The sequence below is a fragment of the Harmonia axyridis genome, chromosome 7, assembly GCF_914767665.1.
Source record: "Harmonia axyridis chromosome 7, icHarAxyr1.1, whole genome shotgun sequence".
In the NCBI taxonomy this organism is placed as follows: Eukaryota; Metazoa; Arthropoda; class Insecta; order Coleoptera; family Coccinellidae; genus Harmonia; species Harmonia axyridis.
In genome coordinates, this window is record NC_059507.1 from 13,632,150 (window position 1) to 13,650,117 (window position 17,968).

Here is a 17,968-nt window from a genome sequence, read left to right on the forward strand (position 1 = left end):
TCGAAACGTATGATACATATCCAAATTTCGTGATCTGTCAATGATCGTAACAGTCACACCAACTGCCAAGATGCAATATAAATGTCACTAGGATATATAATCTGAATTTTTCATTGAATTTCGACAATATTTCACAAAATTCGACTGAAATAGAAAAAATATCGTCTAATACTCGTTGCAGAAGGCAATTCCAACACTCATGCGTTCAAAAACTCGCTCCTTCGTCGTTCGGTTACGAATTCCGCATTCGTGTAGGAATAGGAGCCCATTCTGCAACTTGTTTTAGAATATACTATTCTGAAACTAAACTGATTTTCGGCTGGTATTTGATGTGTTTGGTCGAAATAAGTGATTCAAAAAGTCTTCCATCCTATATAGAAGAAGCAGTGCCGGTTATGGTTAGGTACAAATTAATTTATTGTCTAAAAAAATGCGTTACGTAATGTAAATTGAGTTGTGTAATGATTTCATCACGTAACGCAAATGCAACAAATTTAGTGGTCAAATGAAATCAGTCTTAGATAAATAAATAGCGCCTTTATTCAGAAGGGAAAGCAAAACAATATGACTAGCAAAAGTAACATCAAAGGCGAAGTCTAGCAAAGCTATTCATTTGATTTCATGTAGGTACAAATGAAATTCTTGGAGGAGATGGAAATTGTCATTTTATAATTATACTCTTATTCATGGAATTCATATTCCACTGTATGCTCGTTTCGGCAGGAAATATTTCATATGTCACTTTGCCAGTAGCAACCGTTTTTCGGAAAAACAACCCCTAACTCTCTATCTCACCCTCTACGTTCTCTCCTCGCAAAAAACAAGGACAAAAAAGGCACCCTTCGATTTATTTCATAATATTAAATCAGCAACGTGACTGCCTCGGAGTATTCTAATAAAGAGAAGTCTTCTCGGTGACACGGGGGTTCTTTCAGGCAACGGGGGTAGCGGACACGTCGGGAAAACCCTCCCCCCTCCCCCTGGAAAAACCCAGAGATAATTTCTGGCAAATTCCGCTCTGGCGCTAATGAAAAATGTAAAACATGTTGACGAAAGGGAGAAGCTTTTCGGAAGGACAAGGGGGTGCTGTCCGGAAGGGGGAGCTACGTTGGGTTAACTCAATTTGGGACGAAATACACTTGGAGGAGACAAGGTCGTTTTTTAGGTCGATGGCTGGAGGCATCAACATCGCTGGAGTTGTATGCGAGCGGCGAACCCTTTTTGAATGGGGGTAATAAAGAGTTATTGCGCTGTTTACGGCCATTCGTGACACATAAACATATCTCTATGTTATAATTGTTGGAAATTTCAGTATGCATTTATGATGCATCAAATAACAAGTTGTACATAACAATTAATTAGTTACTATTTCACTGAGTAGCGACTAGATAGCGATTGGATCAATTTCGTCACTCAACTGAGATGCCAAACATTCTTCCTAGTCGGAAATGGTTAAAAACCTTGAGGAGACCGGTTCGACATTAGACAAACCAAAATCTTGGCACTCACGCTCATTGAAAATGACAGAGAACGTAGAACGGGTTAACCGGTCTGTTCGTGATGATCCCGACCTCTACATTCGTAAGCATGCAAGTGATCTGAATGCGGAGATATTTTTGAGACATATATCACAAATAGTGTATTTTCATAATGAATTATAATTTTTTTGACAGACAGCTTATTTTTTTAATCGCTCCCTTACATATACATTTTCTTTGAAGACACGTTTTATATTACGTTGGATTTGAAATTAATAAATCGATAGGGGATAAGTTGACATGATTTAAATATTTTACCTGTAATAACAGTCTATTCAGTTATTTAACAAAATTTCAACCTCTGTACACTCATTCCTATAACAATTCAATGATTATCTGAACTGCGGAAAATGTTTTTGTTGATGACAAAAGTAGTAATTTCAAAACGTTAAATAATGGACTTCCGCAAGGATCGGTTTTGTCTCCCATACTTTTCAATTTGTAAGATAACTTTGTTTGCGGATGATACTATGATATATGTTTCTGGATATGATGTGGAAATTTTGTTCAAATTAGTTAACGAGGATTCTGATAGGTTGTTCATTTGGCTTTGCGACAATAACTTGAAAGTCAATATAAAAAAATCGAAGTATATGTTAATAGGTAGTGAATATAGGACACGTAGTACCGACATAAGTAATTTCAGAATTAATATTGATAAAGATGAAATAGAGAGGGTTACTAAAATGAAATACTTAGGATTGATTTTAGACGAGAATTTAAAGTTTCAGTTTCACGTGGATTATATCGCAAATAAAATGTCCAAAAAGGTTGGTTTCATATCTAAAATAAGGGGTAAAATTGATATGAATACGTCACTGATGTTGTTTAGATCATTGGTACTTCCTCATGTGGATTATTGCTCGTCAGTTATGTTTAATTTAAATAAAGGTAGCATAGATAGGTTACAAAAAGTGCAAAATAGAGGTATGAGAATTATTTTGAAATGTAATAAAAGAACTCCCATAAGAAATATGTTAAATTGTTTGAAATTGACGAGTGTCAATCAAAGGATTATTTATAGAACATTAGATTCAATATTCAAAGCAAGGAATAAAATGTTACCTGAATATTTGAGTGAAAACCTAAAATTTGCTAAGGAGATACATAATTATGAAACACGACGTCGAGATGATTTTTACATAGAAAAAAATAGTACTACATTAATGAATAAATCCACATTTAGCAGGGGATTAGTTATCTTCAATAAACTACCTGAAAAGATCAAATATTGTAATAATTATAGAGAATTCAAAAAATGTTTAATGAGTTATATTTATGAAGAATTTAATTAAGTTAGTGGATTACATTTGTATTGTTTTCAATAGCCGAGTGCTAAATAAAGTTTATTATTTCGACTTTTGCCTATACGCGTAGGATTTTTCCTCGCCGTCGGCTTCTCACTCCTCGCTAAGAGGAACATTCACTCAATCCCAGATATTTAAAATATCAGAAGGGCTGAGCTCGGTCGTGTCCGGTCCTTGTGGTCCCCCTGGTTCTCGTCGAACTTCTGGTCCTCTTACACGCGATCCTTGGACCTGTCCTTCGCTTCCTAGGAATTTTCTCACCGTCCTTGCAGTACCTAAAAGAACAGCTTTTTGCATTATATTACATATATACTCACTAAGTCCTAGTTGCTTGATATTTCTCTTGAGATTTTTGGGTACTATTCCTGTTGTTGAGATGATAATTGGAATAGTTCTCGTTGATATCATTCCCCACTGGCGCTTTATCTGAAATTCGAGGTCCCTATATTTTGAAATTTTTTCGACCTCTTTTTGACGCATGTTGTTGTTATTAGGTATTGCTACGTCGATGAGTATTGCTGCCTTTTGTTGTTTATCAACTAGCAATATATCTGGCCTGTTGTGAGGGACTGTTTTATCAGTCAAAACTGTACGATCCCAGTACAGTTTATAGCGTTCGTTTTCCAGGATGGTTTCCGGTCGGTACTTGTAGTATGGCACTTTTTCAGAATTAATTAGTGTTAATTTAGTTGCCATTTCTTGGTGTAGTATCTTTCCTACTGCATCGTGTCTCTCTTTATATTCATTTCCTGCAAACATTTGACATCCTCCCGTGATATGTTGGATTGTCTCGTTCGTTGGACAACCATAACGGCATCGATCGTCAGTAATAGTTCGATCCTTTATGATATGTTTGCAGTAATTTTTTGTTGAGATCACTTGATCTTGGATGGCTAAAAGAAATCCTTCCGTTACTGGATACATCGCACCTGATGTGAGCCAATAGTTCGACGCTTCAATGTCGACATGATCCTGGTTCACCTCGTTGAAATGTCGTCCATGTAGGGGCTTTTCTCTCCATCTTTGCAGTTTTTCTTGGATTGTCTGGTGGTTGTATGACAATTGCTCCTTGTGCAGTTGTAAAGGTGTTGATTCGTCTGCTTCACACAGTACTTTGTAGATCTCTGACGTGCCTGATTTGTCTTTGAAGTATGTTCGTAGGCATTCAATTTGACCATGGGCAAGTTCCATGATGTCTAGCAGACCTCTGCCTCCTTTATTCCTCGGCAGTGTCGTCCTCTCAATGCTACTTTTCGGATGGTGCTTGTGTGCTTTCGTCATCAAGGTTCTCATTTTGCGTTGCAGGTTTTCCATATCTGTTTTGGTCCATGGAATGATACCGAAAGAGTATGTAAGAATTGAACATGCATATGTATTGATAGCTCTCGTCATGTTCTTGCTGTTGAGGTTTGTTTTCAAAATTTTGTTGATTCTCCTAATGAACTCAGTTGTTAAGTCTTCCTTCATTCTTTGATGGTTTATTCGTCGGTTTTGTTTCATTCCTAGGTATTTATAAAGATCGTCCGATTTCATTGCTTCTATCTCCTGTCCATTGGAGAGAGCTATCGGTTCATCTTGGATTTTTCCACGCACTACGCTAATAGTACGACACTTGTCCAATCCGAATTTCATCCCCACGTCTTCCGAAAAATTTTCCACCAGTTTGACCATAATTTGCAAGTGGTTTTTGTTGCCTGTTATAAGTTTGAGGTCATCCATGTATAGCAAATGATTGAGTGCAATATTATTTCTGTTTCCTTTCACATTGAAACCTTTTTCAGTAGCATTCAGTTGTTTAGAAAGGGGGTTCAGCGCCAAGCAGAACCATAAGGGACTCAACGAATCTCCTTGGAAAATTCCCCTTTTTATTGGAATATCTTTAGTAGTTATGTTCGCTGTAGAGAGTTCGATATTCGTTCTCCAGTTGCACATTGCATACTTCAGAAAGTTTATTGTAATTGGATCGATCTTGTATATTTCCAAAATTTTTGTCAGCCACCCATGTGGAATAGAGTCGAAGGCCTTCTTATAGTCAAAATATGTCATAAAAAGATTTCTGTGTTTTTTGAAGGCTTGGTTGCATATGATGGAATCTATTATCAGCAGTTCCTTCGATCCTAGTGCATTCTTGGAACATCCTTTCTGCTGTGCTGTCATTATATTATTTGTCTCGCAATGTTTGTAGATACGAGATGCTATACATGATGTGATGATTTTATATATTGTTGGTAGACATGTAATTGGTCTGTATTTTGATGGATCCGCTGTGTGTTGCATATCTTTCGGTAAGAGGTAAGTGGTCCCTGTTGTTAAAAATTTGGGCATTTCCGTTGGATTACTTATAACATCATTTATGGTTTCAACTAGCCTGCCGTGTATACACCAAAATTTTATTATTATTATTATTATTATTATTGTGTGACATCCCTGTTACCTTATCTGAGAAATTCATCGATGCCGATTCTGATTTCAGCCTTGGCCTTGGTTTCATCTGCTGCTGAATACTGTTGTTCTGTTTGGTTTAATAGTGCTCATGTTCATAAAATTGATGCACAGCTTAATGTTTCTATGAGAATTATCAGTGAAACTATTAGATCCATACCTTTAGATGGTTTCCAGTGCTATCACATATACTTCCGCCTCATATTTGAAGACAGGTCTAAGTCAAGAAATCTTGGGAAAAATTTCATTTCTACCCGAACTTATTTCCAATTGTATCTTACCTCCCAGATTGAAGTCACCCAAACCTTTATGGATTAATACCTTCCTTCAATCTTATGAAAGTGACAAGGAAATTTGGCGTTCGAAATGGAGTTCTTGTAATGTCTTCAACAAAAGTCTTATCGTTGATCCTTCAAAGAAAGTTTTAGGTTTCAATATTCCTTGGAGAATTTGGTGTATTTTAAATCGACTTAGGACTGGTCATGGTCGTTGTTATAAGTATGCTTTTTAAATGGTATTCTATTGATAGCCCACTATTTGAGTGTGGTGTAGAAGAAACCATTGGCCACTTGGTGAATACTTGTCCAATTTATAAATTTCATGGTGGTTTCGAAGCTATCCAATCAGTTTCAGATTCTTTTTTAGAATGGATCGCTAACTTCAAATCAATTTAGTGGAAACTAATATTTAGTACTCCTTTCTGGTTCTTTTTCTTTTAATTTTTTGTGTAATAAAAACAGCGTAATAATGAACTAACAATAAAAATAAAACCTTGAATGTGCAAAACAGCTTACCAGTATCGTTTTCCAAAGAGTAACTCATATGTAAAGACTATAAATACCCTTAAAAAATTAAAAGCCTTAGCGATCATTGGAGAATAGTCCTTTTAGCTGCGAAGGAGTGAAAAAACTATTCAAATATTCCTGGTCCAAAGTTATGTTGTAATATTATTACATTTGTAGTTTTTATTGTTATGTCTACATTGAAAACCCTATAACTTGGTGGCCAGTGTTAACCATTTTTCATACATTCAGGTGTCTCAAATTTCTCTTTATCAAATATCCACTGTTGAAAGTTATATTAACCAAAGGAAACGAGGGCGCAACGTTAAATAATGTCGAAGGACTTCAGACAAAGTGTCACGTTCAGTTTCTGTCCCGTGAGATATACTTTTTTGTATTCCGAGAAAAATTCCCTGCCGTAGCTAAGTGGGTTTGTTACGGCTGCGCACGTAATCATTTATTTTCTTTTATCTCACTTTTTTCCTCCTGTGTGTACTATTGCGTTGAGGGTTACTTCATTAGGGCGTTATACGAGCTTTTGTGCTTCCGACTTGAATGGATTTGTCCTAATGACCTTCTTTCTGACACTCGTACACGGCACACCGAGTTATTAGGTAATATTGTAATTGCAAACAGAGAAATGCCTTTAGATGGATATTTCATTACATTCGAATGTCTGCTTGACGATTCGGTTGAAGTTCAAGTAAACGCGTAATGGTTTTTTTTTGGTTCATTAGCCTCGTTCGTAGGCTCTAATGCTACTGAATCGATCTGTTATCGTTTTGTTTATCTCAGTGGAAGGTATTTCGGACTGGGCATAATTCCAAATGAGGCATTTTCTTGAAGAAAAAATTTATTTTATGGCTACGACTATTAGATTTTATGGCATCATTTTTTTTAGGGGTTCCTTAGCGGAAGAAGCGAAACTATTAGTTTAAACGATTCATTGATGAGTATGCTAAAACGAACGTTTCGATGAAATATATCCCAAACGATAAGAATTGAATGGAATTAGAGCTGGTTCAACAAATCTGCCGAAGTATAAAACTCAGATGGCATCAGAAATATCATTAATCAATATCATAAAGACCAAGGGACCCAACATGGATCCTTGGGGTACACCCCCCTCAAAATCGAGTTAAAATGAACGTTCACCACCAACCTCAACTAGCTGCATGCGGTTTGATGAATATGATCTTATTAATAAACTTGAATCTATAAAATCGAATTCCTGGATTTCAATGGTCATCCACCTTCTCGAGAACACTTTAACGCAATACTGCATCAATCATAGTCATCATTCTGCCCTTTATGGCATGTTATTCTCGCTCCAAAAAGCACATTTGGATTTCGAAAACTTCCGAATAAAAGGAATAAGTGTAACCCGATGAAAATTTCCCACAGTATGAGCAATACAGAGTTTTGAAATTGAGTAAGCTATGAAAAATACGCTATTTTCCATAGCGGTTGTAGGAAATTGTCATCAATCAATGGACCCAAAATGGATCCTTGGGGTACACCCCACGCAAAATCGAGTGAAGATAAACGTACAAATATGATCTTATTATTTATTGATATTTATTCAAAACCATAAAAACGGACACCTGAAGTTCAATTGGCACTTCGAGAACACTTTGACGCAACACTGCATCAATCATAGTCATCATCCTCCCCTTTTTGGCATGTTATTCTCGCTCTAAAAAGCACATTCGGATTTCGAAAACTTCCGAATAAGAGGAATAAGTGTAACCCGATGAAAATTCCCCATTCTACTCTGAGTGCCTCGGCGAGAACTGGAATTAGAGTTTGTTCAACAAATCTCTCGAAGTATAAAACCCAGTATATTACCCCATAGACTGAACCAACTTCCACAACTTTCCCTTCCTTGGATAAGTTAAGAGGTAATTGAGGAAATATATGGGGCGGGGCACGGAATGCATAAGGGGGTTAAATTTTCGCTTTCACAAAGTTTCGAATTATTCGGAGATACTCGTATATCTCGCGCTCGTATATATATATACCTACACGGCTTGTATACACGGATTATGAACTCCGCGCAAACCGCCTCCGGCTGGAAGTCATTGTTGACACAGATGAGATTTAGGTGAATTTCCCAAATTCCATTCAAAAATAAATGTATTTGTTGGGAGATTGGCGGTTCCCGTACAGCTACGTGGGTTTTCTCGGTTTCGTGGTGCTTCGATGCGAAAAATCTGATCATTTGTTTGAGTAACTTACAATTTGTTTTCATTTGGAAGGGTGTTTTTGGTTCGAGCGATTAAGATGAACACCACCACGTGAGATTCTCGTGATCTGAAAATATTTGCCTAGAGGAGGAGGAGGAACAAAAATATTGTGCGGTGTTGCCAGAACTTTTTAATAATCAGTAGAAGTTAGGAATATACAATAGTTCCAACTTTCATCGAAAGGTTTGTTTTTTTATACATTTTCACAAAATTGAAGTTTTTCCTCTTTTGTAATGATTTTTGTAGGATTTTTTACGAATATTTTCAAAATAAAAAAGAGCTATGTAGGGAAGCCGTATCATCAATTTTGATTTATTGTGAAGAACGAAAAATTCACAAAATCGTTATTTCTTTTTTTGGTCGCAAATTGAAAATATTGAAATACTATAATGTAGGTTATTGTAAAAATTCCATAAAAATATGTGATTTGTGAAAAAAATATCTGAGAAGTCACATTGTGATGATGTTTCCTCTTGAGGATTGAAACTTTCACAGTGGTTTTTGTCGATATTATGGTGATATGTATATTGTAGCCAGATCTTTCCGTTTTTCGGAATAATGATGAACGATGTTTCTTCAATAGATCACTATTGTTCCCTATACCTACCTTACATGCCAATTGAAAAGTCCCCGGTCTACCATAGTAAAACACATTTTTGTTTTCAGTAAAATTCGATTTAATTATTCAACATAGTTGCCTTCGAGGGCGATACAGCGATTATAGCGATCTTCCAACTTTTCGATACCATTTTTGTAGTACGATTTGTCTTTCGCTTCAAAATTAATCCCAGTTTCGGTGATTACTTCTTCATTGGCGCTGAATTTATTTCCAGCGAGCATTCTTTTGAGGTCTGAGAACAGAAAAAAGTCGCTGGGGGCCAGATCTGGCGAATACGGTGAATGCAGAAGCATTTCGAAGACCAATTCAAGCAATTTTGCCATTAATTTCATTGATTTGTGACACGGCGCTTTGTCTTGATGTACCTTCCTTCTCTTCAAATGGGGCCATTTTTTAAGGTTTCATCCTTCAAACGCTACAATAACGCTATATGATAATCGCTGTTGCTGGTCTACCCCCAAAAGTGAAGGTAATCAATGAATATTTTACCTTGCGCATCCCAGAATATTGATGCCATAATCTTGCCAGCTGACTGTTGTCTTTTTCCTCGTTTTGGATTCAGTTCATCGTGTGCAGTCGACTCAGCTGACTGTCGATTGGACTCCGGAGTGAAATGATGGAGCCATGTTTCATCCATTGTCACATATCGACGCAAAAATTTAGATTTATTGAACTTAAACTGCTGCAAGCATTGCTCAGAACCATTATCACGTTGTTGCTTTTGATAGATTGTGAGCTCGCGCGGCACCCATATTGCACACAGCTTTCTCATGTACAAATATTCGTGAATGATATGATGTACACGTTCAGATGATATCTTCACAATGTCTGCTATCTCGATCAACTTCACCTCACGGTAATTCAAAATTATTTTGTGAACTTTTTTGATTTTTACGTCGGTGACAGCCTCTTTTGGGCGTCCACTGCGTTCTCCGTCCGGTGTTCATTTCACCACGTTTAAAATTAGCATACCAATCAATGATGGTTGATTTTCTTGGTGCAGACCCCGGAAACTTTTCATCAAGCCAAGATTTTGCTTCAACTGTATTTTTTTCCTTCAAAAAGCAATATTTAATCATCACACGAAATTCTTTTTTGTCCATCGTTTTCCAAATAACGAAAGTAGCTACACTCACAACGCAATATCTCACAAAGTAATGGTCGGACTTCTGTCAAATTTTGACACGTAGGTTTGAAGATTGGTACTAACTAAAAATTATATAGATTCCATACTAGCACCGCCATCTGTGCATCGGGCAACTAACTTTTCAATTGGCCTAATATAAATCATTATGTGAAATTTGCAGTGTTTTCCACGTAAGTGTCGAAATATTTCTGTATGAAAAGAAAATAATAAACCATAGTGTCAAATCCTCATTGGTTATGTTATCGAGTTCAAAAGTTACTACCGAAAATAAACACATAGAAGCGAAAAGAACAACCGCGATAATTCTTAACAATTCCCACACCATACAGTGATATTAAATTCCCGCCAAGATTGCGAGATATGGAACATGGTTATTGCGAAATTACAAGAGAAACATTGTGGTCGTATTCTTTGGAAACCATCCAGGTGTGCGGTTCGTGAAACAAAAGCTGGCTGCAATTTCATTCAATTACTGTGTGGAAGGAGGCGTGGGGAAAATGGAAATACCTTGTCGGAAATTGATATTTCGAACCTTATATATGAGGACTGGGCGATGGCGGCAATAAAATACGAATTGCAGAAAATGTCTCATGTTTATTCACTTCCGGCCATTTTTCATTCATACCGTTTCCTCACAAAGGAAGACGAAAATTTTCGCTACACGTTGGAGCATGAAACTGGATGTGATATAGTAACAATAAAACTGAGAAGCGCAAAATGGGAAGTATGAAATTATTCAATTTTCGATAAAATTAGTTAGGAAGACAGTAACGAGGGTAGTTTCTGAGTAAGTGACTTTTGAATATATTTTTTCAAGAAATTAGCATTTCATGTCTCAATGCTGCGATAAAATTCGCTGTTTCAATAACTAAATTTGACATTTTATGAATTGTAAATAATTATTCCTTGGGATTGTTGAGGATGGATTAAATTAGATTTACTTAAGGAGGTTTCGTTTCACTGCGACCTAATGGTATATTGTGCCCCCATCAGAGCTATTCCCTCAATTAAGTTGAGGATGGATACCCAAGTAATATCAAATTAAGTTATCGAACCATCCTATTTCAGTTTTTTCTCTGTGCTTTCAAGAAGACTACTTTACTCGGTTAGAAATTGCAGTTTTCCTCATTTCAAGTTTTTCCTCGGTAACTCTTAACATTTTCATTTTAGGTACAAGATTTGCTTAAGTAACCTCCCTATTGTTATTCGTAGAATTGACTGAAAGAATAAAAAATATAGTTTGTAATTTGAAAATCTTAAGTTTCGTTGAATTTGAATTTTCCAATTTCATGATCTTCTCATACACCCTGTACATACGTTTGTGTTCCAAACCACAAACAGTTTTACTGCAGTGCGTAATACGTATTGGCAGAATCGAAAAAATGAAATGGTGTGCCATTTGAAATACCTAGTAGTAGTTGAAAGTAGTAGCCTTCATCCTGAAGATATTATGGGGAGAAGGATCATTATGTCAAACCCCAACATTCAAATTTTCCACAAAAAATAGCGTTTAATATTCCATGAAAGTAGAAGCCCATCGGGGAAAATCCCCCTTCGTAGTGACCACAACATTCACTTTTTTATTCCTACTGAATAATGTGTTTTTCAAAGTCCTCGCTATTGTTTTAGTAATGGAATCTTCTGTCTTTATGTTTCGATGCAGTAAATAGTCGCAGGTCGCAATTTTTCAAGATTTTTTTGGCTGTGTTATTTCTCGAAGAGATAATCTCAATCTCAATTGGCCACCGAGATCTTGGGATTTATCACTTTTAGATTTTATCTTTTGGGTCTCGCGAAAGAAAAGGTCTATGCCAATGCTCCACAATAGATTCAATATTTTAAAGATGAAATTCGTGAAGTTATCGAGGACATACAGCCCAAAAGTGCAAATTGGTCATGAAAAATTTCATGAAAAGGATATGGTTCAGCAATCGTAGCTCATTTGATTGATATGGTGTACATTGATATATCATCAAATATACCTTTTTTTTTCAATCGAAATTGAACCTCTCATTGGAAACCCCTTGTATTGAATCTGTCTAAAATTTCTGAATTATTATATTAGCTGGCGATCGTTTAACCCTTTCAAGGTAATAATGTGAACAAACAAGAATTCAGGTGATTTATTATTGGAGACTTATTCGTTGGCTCGAAATCGATATACCGCTCGGAAAATTGTGAATAAGTTATGTCAAAGATGAATAATATTACGAATCATGAATAAGTTATTACAAATTAGACATTAGTGGTGGCGCATTAATCAGTCAGCAAATAAAAAATATTGACTTTGTGAAACTTTCAGTTGTACTATCAGGTGAGCCTTATGATTGTTCACTTAATTATATGCTTCATAAACATGTTTTTCTTCTGTGTGGCATAAACATTCCTTTTTTCAAAAGGATTCCTCTGCTGAATTTTTCGGTAGAAAACTGAACAGGAAATTTGATATTTCATTGTTTTCGTCAGAAATTACATATTCAATCGAATGAATTTAAAAATTTATTTGTTATGAAAAAACAACGAAATGCTTTTTTTTTAATATGTTCTAAAAATCTTCAGCAAGAATTTCATGAAGAAAATTTCATCGTAGAAAGTGAATGTTTACACGGATAACCTGATATTCGAATAATATATATTTGCAATTCCGCATCATTCGTCAAACAGATTGAATGAATATAATCCAATATTAATTAATTAATAAAAATATATCAGATCACATTGGCGAGTTTGCTGAATTTTCATTCGAATTTGACGCCCCATTTTTATGAAAAATTCAGTGGTGGAAAGTACTATATAAATTATTTCCTATCGAAAATCTTATGTACCTATTTTCCTAAACACGTAAGAAAACTATCCGATTGAACTGAAATTTAATGGTCAATTCTAGTGAAACGACTATTCATTCAGAATTTCCTGAAATTAGTAACTTTTTTCTATGAATTAGAATATATCACTCGGAATGAACTGAAATTTCGTTTGTATTAAATGTTCATCGATTTGGGTCCAAAGAAAAAACTGTAGGATTTCACATATGCCTACTTATGCGTTTCGTCCCTGGCACACACACCGGACTCATCAGTGTGACTTTGATATATTTGTGTGTGCCGAGTTACAGACGCTTGGGGAATTTATTATTATCGGGAGCCGCCGGGACTCGAACCCGGCACCTTGTCGCATCGCGGTGAGTGAGTCTACACTCTTAACCTCTAGGCCACCAAGTGCTGTGTTTATTGTTGCTATGTGGAGCTTTATGAGAAGCCGCCACAAAACTAAAGAAGACTAAAGAGATAGAACGCAAGCTCCTATAAATCTGATGAAACACAATCTCTTAGGTTTTGTAAAGTGAATCATTCACGACAACGTCAAGCAAAAACGGACGTAGTCGAAACGCGGTGAGCCGGTGTAAATGGTGGCCAAACTAGGATGACGACCATCAAGGTTTCACTGTGTGTTTGGTGGGATTGGCAGGGAATTATCTACTATGAGCTGCTCCCCTACGGTAACAGTATTTTCAATAATTGGACAGTCTGAAGGAAGCAATCATTCAGAAGCGGCCAGCTTTGGCCAAAAGGAGAGGAATTGTGTTTCACCAGGACAAAGCAAGACACCACTCATTGAAAGTGACTCGCCAGAAGCTCCGGGAACTTGGTTGGGAGTTTCTTATGCATCCACCTTATACTCTGGCACTAAAAGATTACAATATGTTACAATTTTACTGGCCAAAAATTCGCATCAACAGGGGCTTGAAAGTCTCAATTTTTTCCAAATAGGGACAAAATGGCAACAAGTTATCGAACAAAACGGCGCGTATTGATAATTCTAACTATCGTAATTAAAGCCTTGTTTTTTCATCCAAAAATAATGGATTTCTTCTTACTCCACCTTATATTTGAAAAGGCTATATAACGCAAGCTCCTATAACTCTGATGAAGCGAAATCTATACAAACCTCATACCTGAAGAACTGCTGAATAATTCATGTATATGAGCGCATAACCGAAAAAAAAAGCGACGAAAAACTTGGCTGCCGGCAAATTGTCGCTCCCAACCTTGAGTGTTCAACGCCTTAAAACCTACAAGGGATGATCCTATCTCACGCCCTGGAAAAACAAGGTCCACTAATTGATAGGGATTCTGCGCGAGCAAAAATTACCATGGGAAAATTGAAAGGAACGATAAAAGTCTGAAGGGCGCATCCTAAGGGTTGTAAAAAATAATGGCCTACCGAACACCATCTCCCCCCACCCCCGTGGAGGCAGCGCCAGGTAAACTGAGATAAGAAACTTCGCCTCGGAAATTCTAACTGATGTTTGCACAAGATTTCAATTAGGGAAAAGTTGGGATTGTGCGAAGAGTACCTACGAACGGTCCCGACAAATCGAATCGTGTAATTGGGATAAACATTTATTTTGTTCTATGAATATTCAAGGACGGAGCGCGGGCGGTACTCTTTCAATATTTGAGTAGAAAAGTGGAATACAAAATTCGCTGTTGAACAAAGCGCTCGTCGGAGTTTCAGGCTGAATTCGATTAATCTACGAAAATGCTGCCACATCGCCTGGAGGACGCAATTTGCGAGAACAATATTTGACGATGGATTCGATCCATTAGAGAGAACTACCGGTCGCGAATGAAGGAAGTTCGAGCAGAAATTCATTTTTGTACGGGGCGAGTTTAATTGATTTTTTTTTGTTGAGCGGTAAGTTTTGAATTTTGAGCAAGGGAAGGTCTCAAATGATGAGGATCGGTTCTCTGATGACGAATCCGTTCTCAAACTCGGATATAGAATGACAATCTGAAGTCTTCTTCTTCGTCAGCCTTATCTTATCCACTCCTTTTTCATGTTCCTCCATGCTGTCCTCTCCTGAACTATATGAATGTCTCTAACTTAAAGTCTAAATTGTGGTTGATCACATAATCAGAATCATTGGAAATTAAAGAAATATATCCAAAGAATATATCCGTGGCCAATAAGACTTTTCATTTTAGATATCCTCTAGGCTGCTGTCACAGCTCGTAAAACTATAGCACTTTTGGGTCGTAGTGAACCACCTTAACGGCCGGCAATTGTCGCATTTGGGGTTCAGAAAATCAAAGAATTATTGTTGAAAGGCCTCTCCATTCTCAACGTTTCATTGTTTGGTGAGGTTTTTGGGCTGTTGGTGTTATTTCATCATCATCATTCAGCCCTAAACCGTCCACTCCTGGACATAGGCCTCCCCAAGGTATTTCCATCTTTCTCTATTCTGTGCGGCTTCCATCCAATTGGTGTGGATTCTTTTCAAGTCATCGGTCCATCTGGTTGGAGGTCGGCCTCGGCTTCGCTTGTCTGCTCTTGATCGCCATTCCACAATTTTCCTCGTCCACCTTCCGTCGTTAGATCTTGCAACATGTCCTGCCCACCTCCATTTAGCTCTCGTCACTATCTCCAAAACATCATCCACACCCGTCCTTCTGCGAATCTCCTCGTTTCGAATTCTCTCTTAGACTTATTCCCAGCATCGATCGTTCCATCCTGCGCTGCGCTTTCTGCAATTTTCGTGCCGATGCTTTGGTCAGGGTTAAGGTCTCTGCACCGTAGGTTAGAACGGGTAGAACACACATGTTGAAAGCCTCTCTCTTCAGCTTGGTTGGAATATCGCTCTTGAAGACATCACGAAGTTTGCCATATGCTGCCCATCCTAAAGTTGTTCTCCTGAGCAGTTCTGCTGTTTGGTTGTCTCTACCAATCCTTACTTCATGCCCCAGATATATGTAACTATGGACCATTTCTATCTGATTGTTGTCTACACTTAATAGCTTATTAGGGACTAGATTGGTCATATTTGTTTTTTCGAGATTTATCCTCAGTCCGACCAGCTGTATTGCGTTTTTCAGTTCTTGGATCATAATAGCGGCTTCTCCTAGATTGTCCGAGATGAGCACGATATCGTGCTCATTATTTAGCCTCACTTATTCGAAAATAAGGGTGAAACTATTACGATGGATAGATTTAGAGCTTTATAAAGCCAAATAGCTTGACATTTTAACCAACCTCTTGACTTGAACATCAAGCTCGTGAAAAATTACATTCTTCACCTTGGCTTGACTTGATTTTAGATATTTATTGCTGGACTTGATATCAAGCTACGTGGTATTACTTGAGCACGGCGTATATATCTGAAATCTCGTACGCGCTTAGACTAAATAAGGGGATTCCTCGAGCACCGAGAGACTGAAGCATTCGCCAGTGTGACTTTATTAGTAGTTTTGTCACATTTCTATGAAATCTATTAGTATGTTTTGGTAGTTTCAGAAATATATTTCCAAACTCGGACACTTTCCAGAACTGCTCTTACATTTACAAAAACCCAATAGGTTAGGTGACTAATCTAGGATGCCTCATGTGTCTTAGATCCTGGATGGAAAATTATGGAACCAAACAAAGCCTGAAAGTTTCTCAATATTAAGAAATATTGATGTGGAAAACGTTTACTTCCAACAACGACGTTAGGTACCACACAAGCAACAAAACAATAGCAAATTTTGCAAGAAATGTTTCCAGACCTGTTATTCCTCAGAGAGGTGATTAAAATTGGTCACCGAGTACTCTTTCATTTAAGACCTCAAGATTTTTCTTTGGGGCCACGTGATAGATAGGGTCTATTCATTGGTCATTTCCAGTCTCGGGTAATAGCCCTTAATATTTGAGAGAAAAATCCTCCCATCTATAGAGAGATCTGATGAATCAACGCTAGTTTCATGAAGAAGTCAATTCAGATACTATTAACTTATGCACCGCTTTTCCATTCAAAAATGTTTGAAAAATAGGATAATAAATGTTATGAAAGGGTTTGCAATAGTTCTCTCTATGAAAACAAACTCGCTAGGGTCTACTTGAAAATGTGGTTTTGCATTTGGAGATGACTGGGAGCATAGAAGTAGTTCAGGAAAGTTTGTTCGAGAGATATTAGGTTAATCGATGAATCATATTTCAGTAGAATCAAAGATTATGAACCAAAAAGGCTTCGGCGAAGTTATCGAACAAACTCCAATATGTAATGGGTTCGTAACTTGATGGAAAGTTCAATATGAATGTAGTTTAGGAAATATTGAATTTTGTTTGCATTCAACATTTATGTATAATTTTTTTTGCAGGGAGGAGATGTTGTTCAGGAGAATATTTTTGCTAACGTAACAGACGACACAGTTACTTTAGAATTTCAACGAAGCGATGGAACCTTAGTTACGCAAGTTATCGATTTTCGAAATGTAAGTATCCCAACATTGAAAGAAAGTATCACTATACGCCAATGCCTTCAATCTTCTTTCAGATTTAGTTTAGATTAGATTTAAGAGAGTTGCACTGCGACATAATGGTTTATTGTGCCCATATCATAGTTATTCTCAACATTACGTTACCTTCCAGTTCTAGACTTCTAACGAAATGTTGTATCTGGGATCGTTTCATAGGGGCCAATTTTTCACTTCTACAAGTTTATTGTCCAAAGCAGATTTTGCGTTGGCTTGTGATGGCGAGGCATTCCGTTGCCGGAGTTTCTTCTTCTCCCCCCAAGTATCTGCAAGATCCTTCCTCATTAGGTGCTTCCTGAGGTGACATTGCCCTCTAAAGAATCAGGAGGAGGTGTAGCATATTCTTGCTAAGATCCAGATACTTCTTAGATCACGCAGTGTCAAAGTTTCTAAAAAATTTCTTGGAATGTTTCAACCCAGGAAGATTTCGACAGAGTGTTTCTCTTTCGGGTTTTTCTTCTCCTGAAACTCTTTCTTGTAGGTACATTTGCATATACCACAGAAAGATTTCGAGTCAATGAAAGGAATTCGTGCTCCTTTTCTTGCAGGTGTATTGGTCTCTTCTTTTCCTTCAATTCCTGATTGACCGGGCACC

General features: G+C 37.2%; 1 protein-coding gene across 1 annotated transcript in view; it reads left to right on the top strand.

Moving 5' to 3' along the window:
• LOC123683751 (out at first protein) overlaps positions 1-17,968 on the top strand; it is a 255,380-nt gene that overhangs the window by 61,015 nt on the left and 176,397 nt on the right. The window contains exon 2 of the mRNA XM_045622624.1: positions 17,218-17,331. Within this exon, the coding sequence (XP_045478580.1) occupies positions 17,218-17,331 (114 nt within the window). The remainder of the gene's footprint in view (positions 1-17,217; positions 17,332-17,968) is intronic.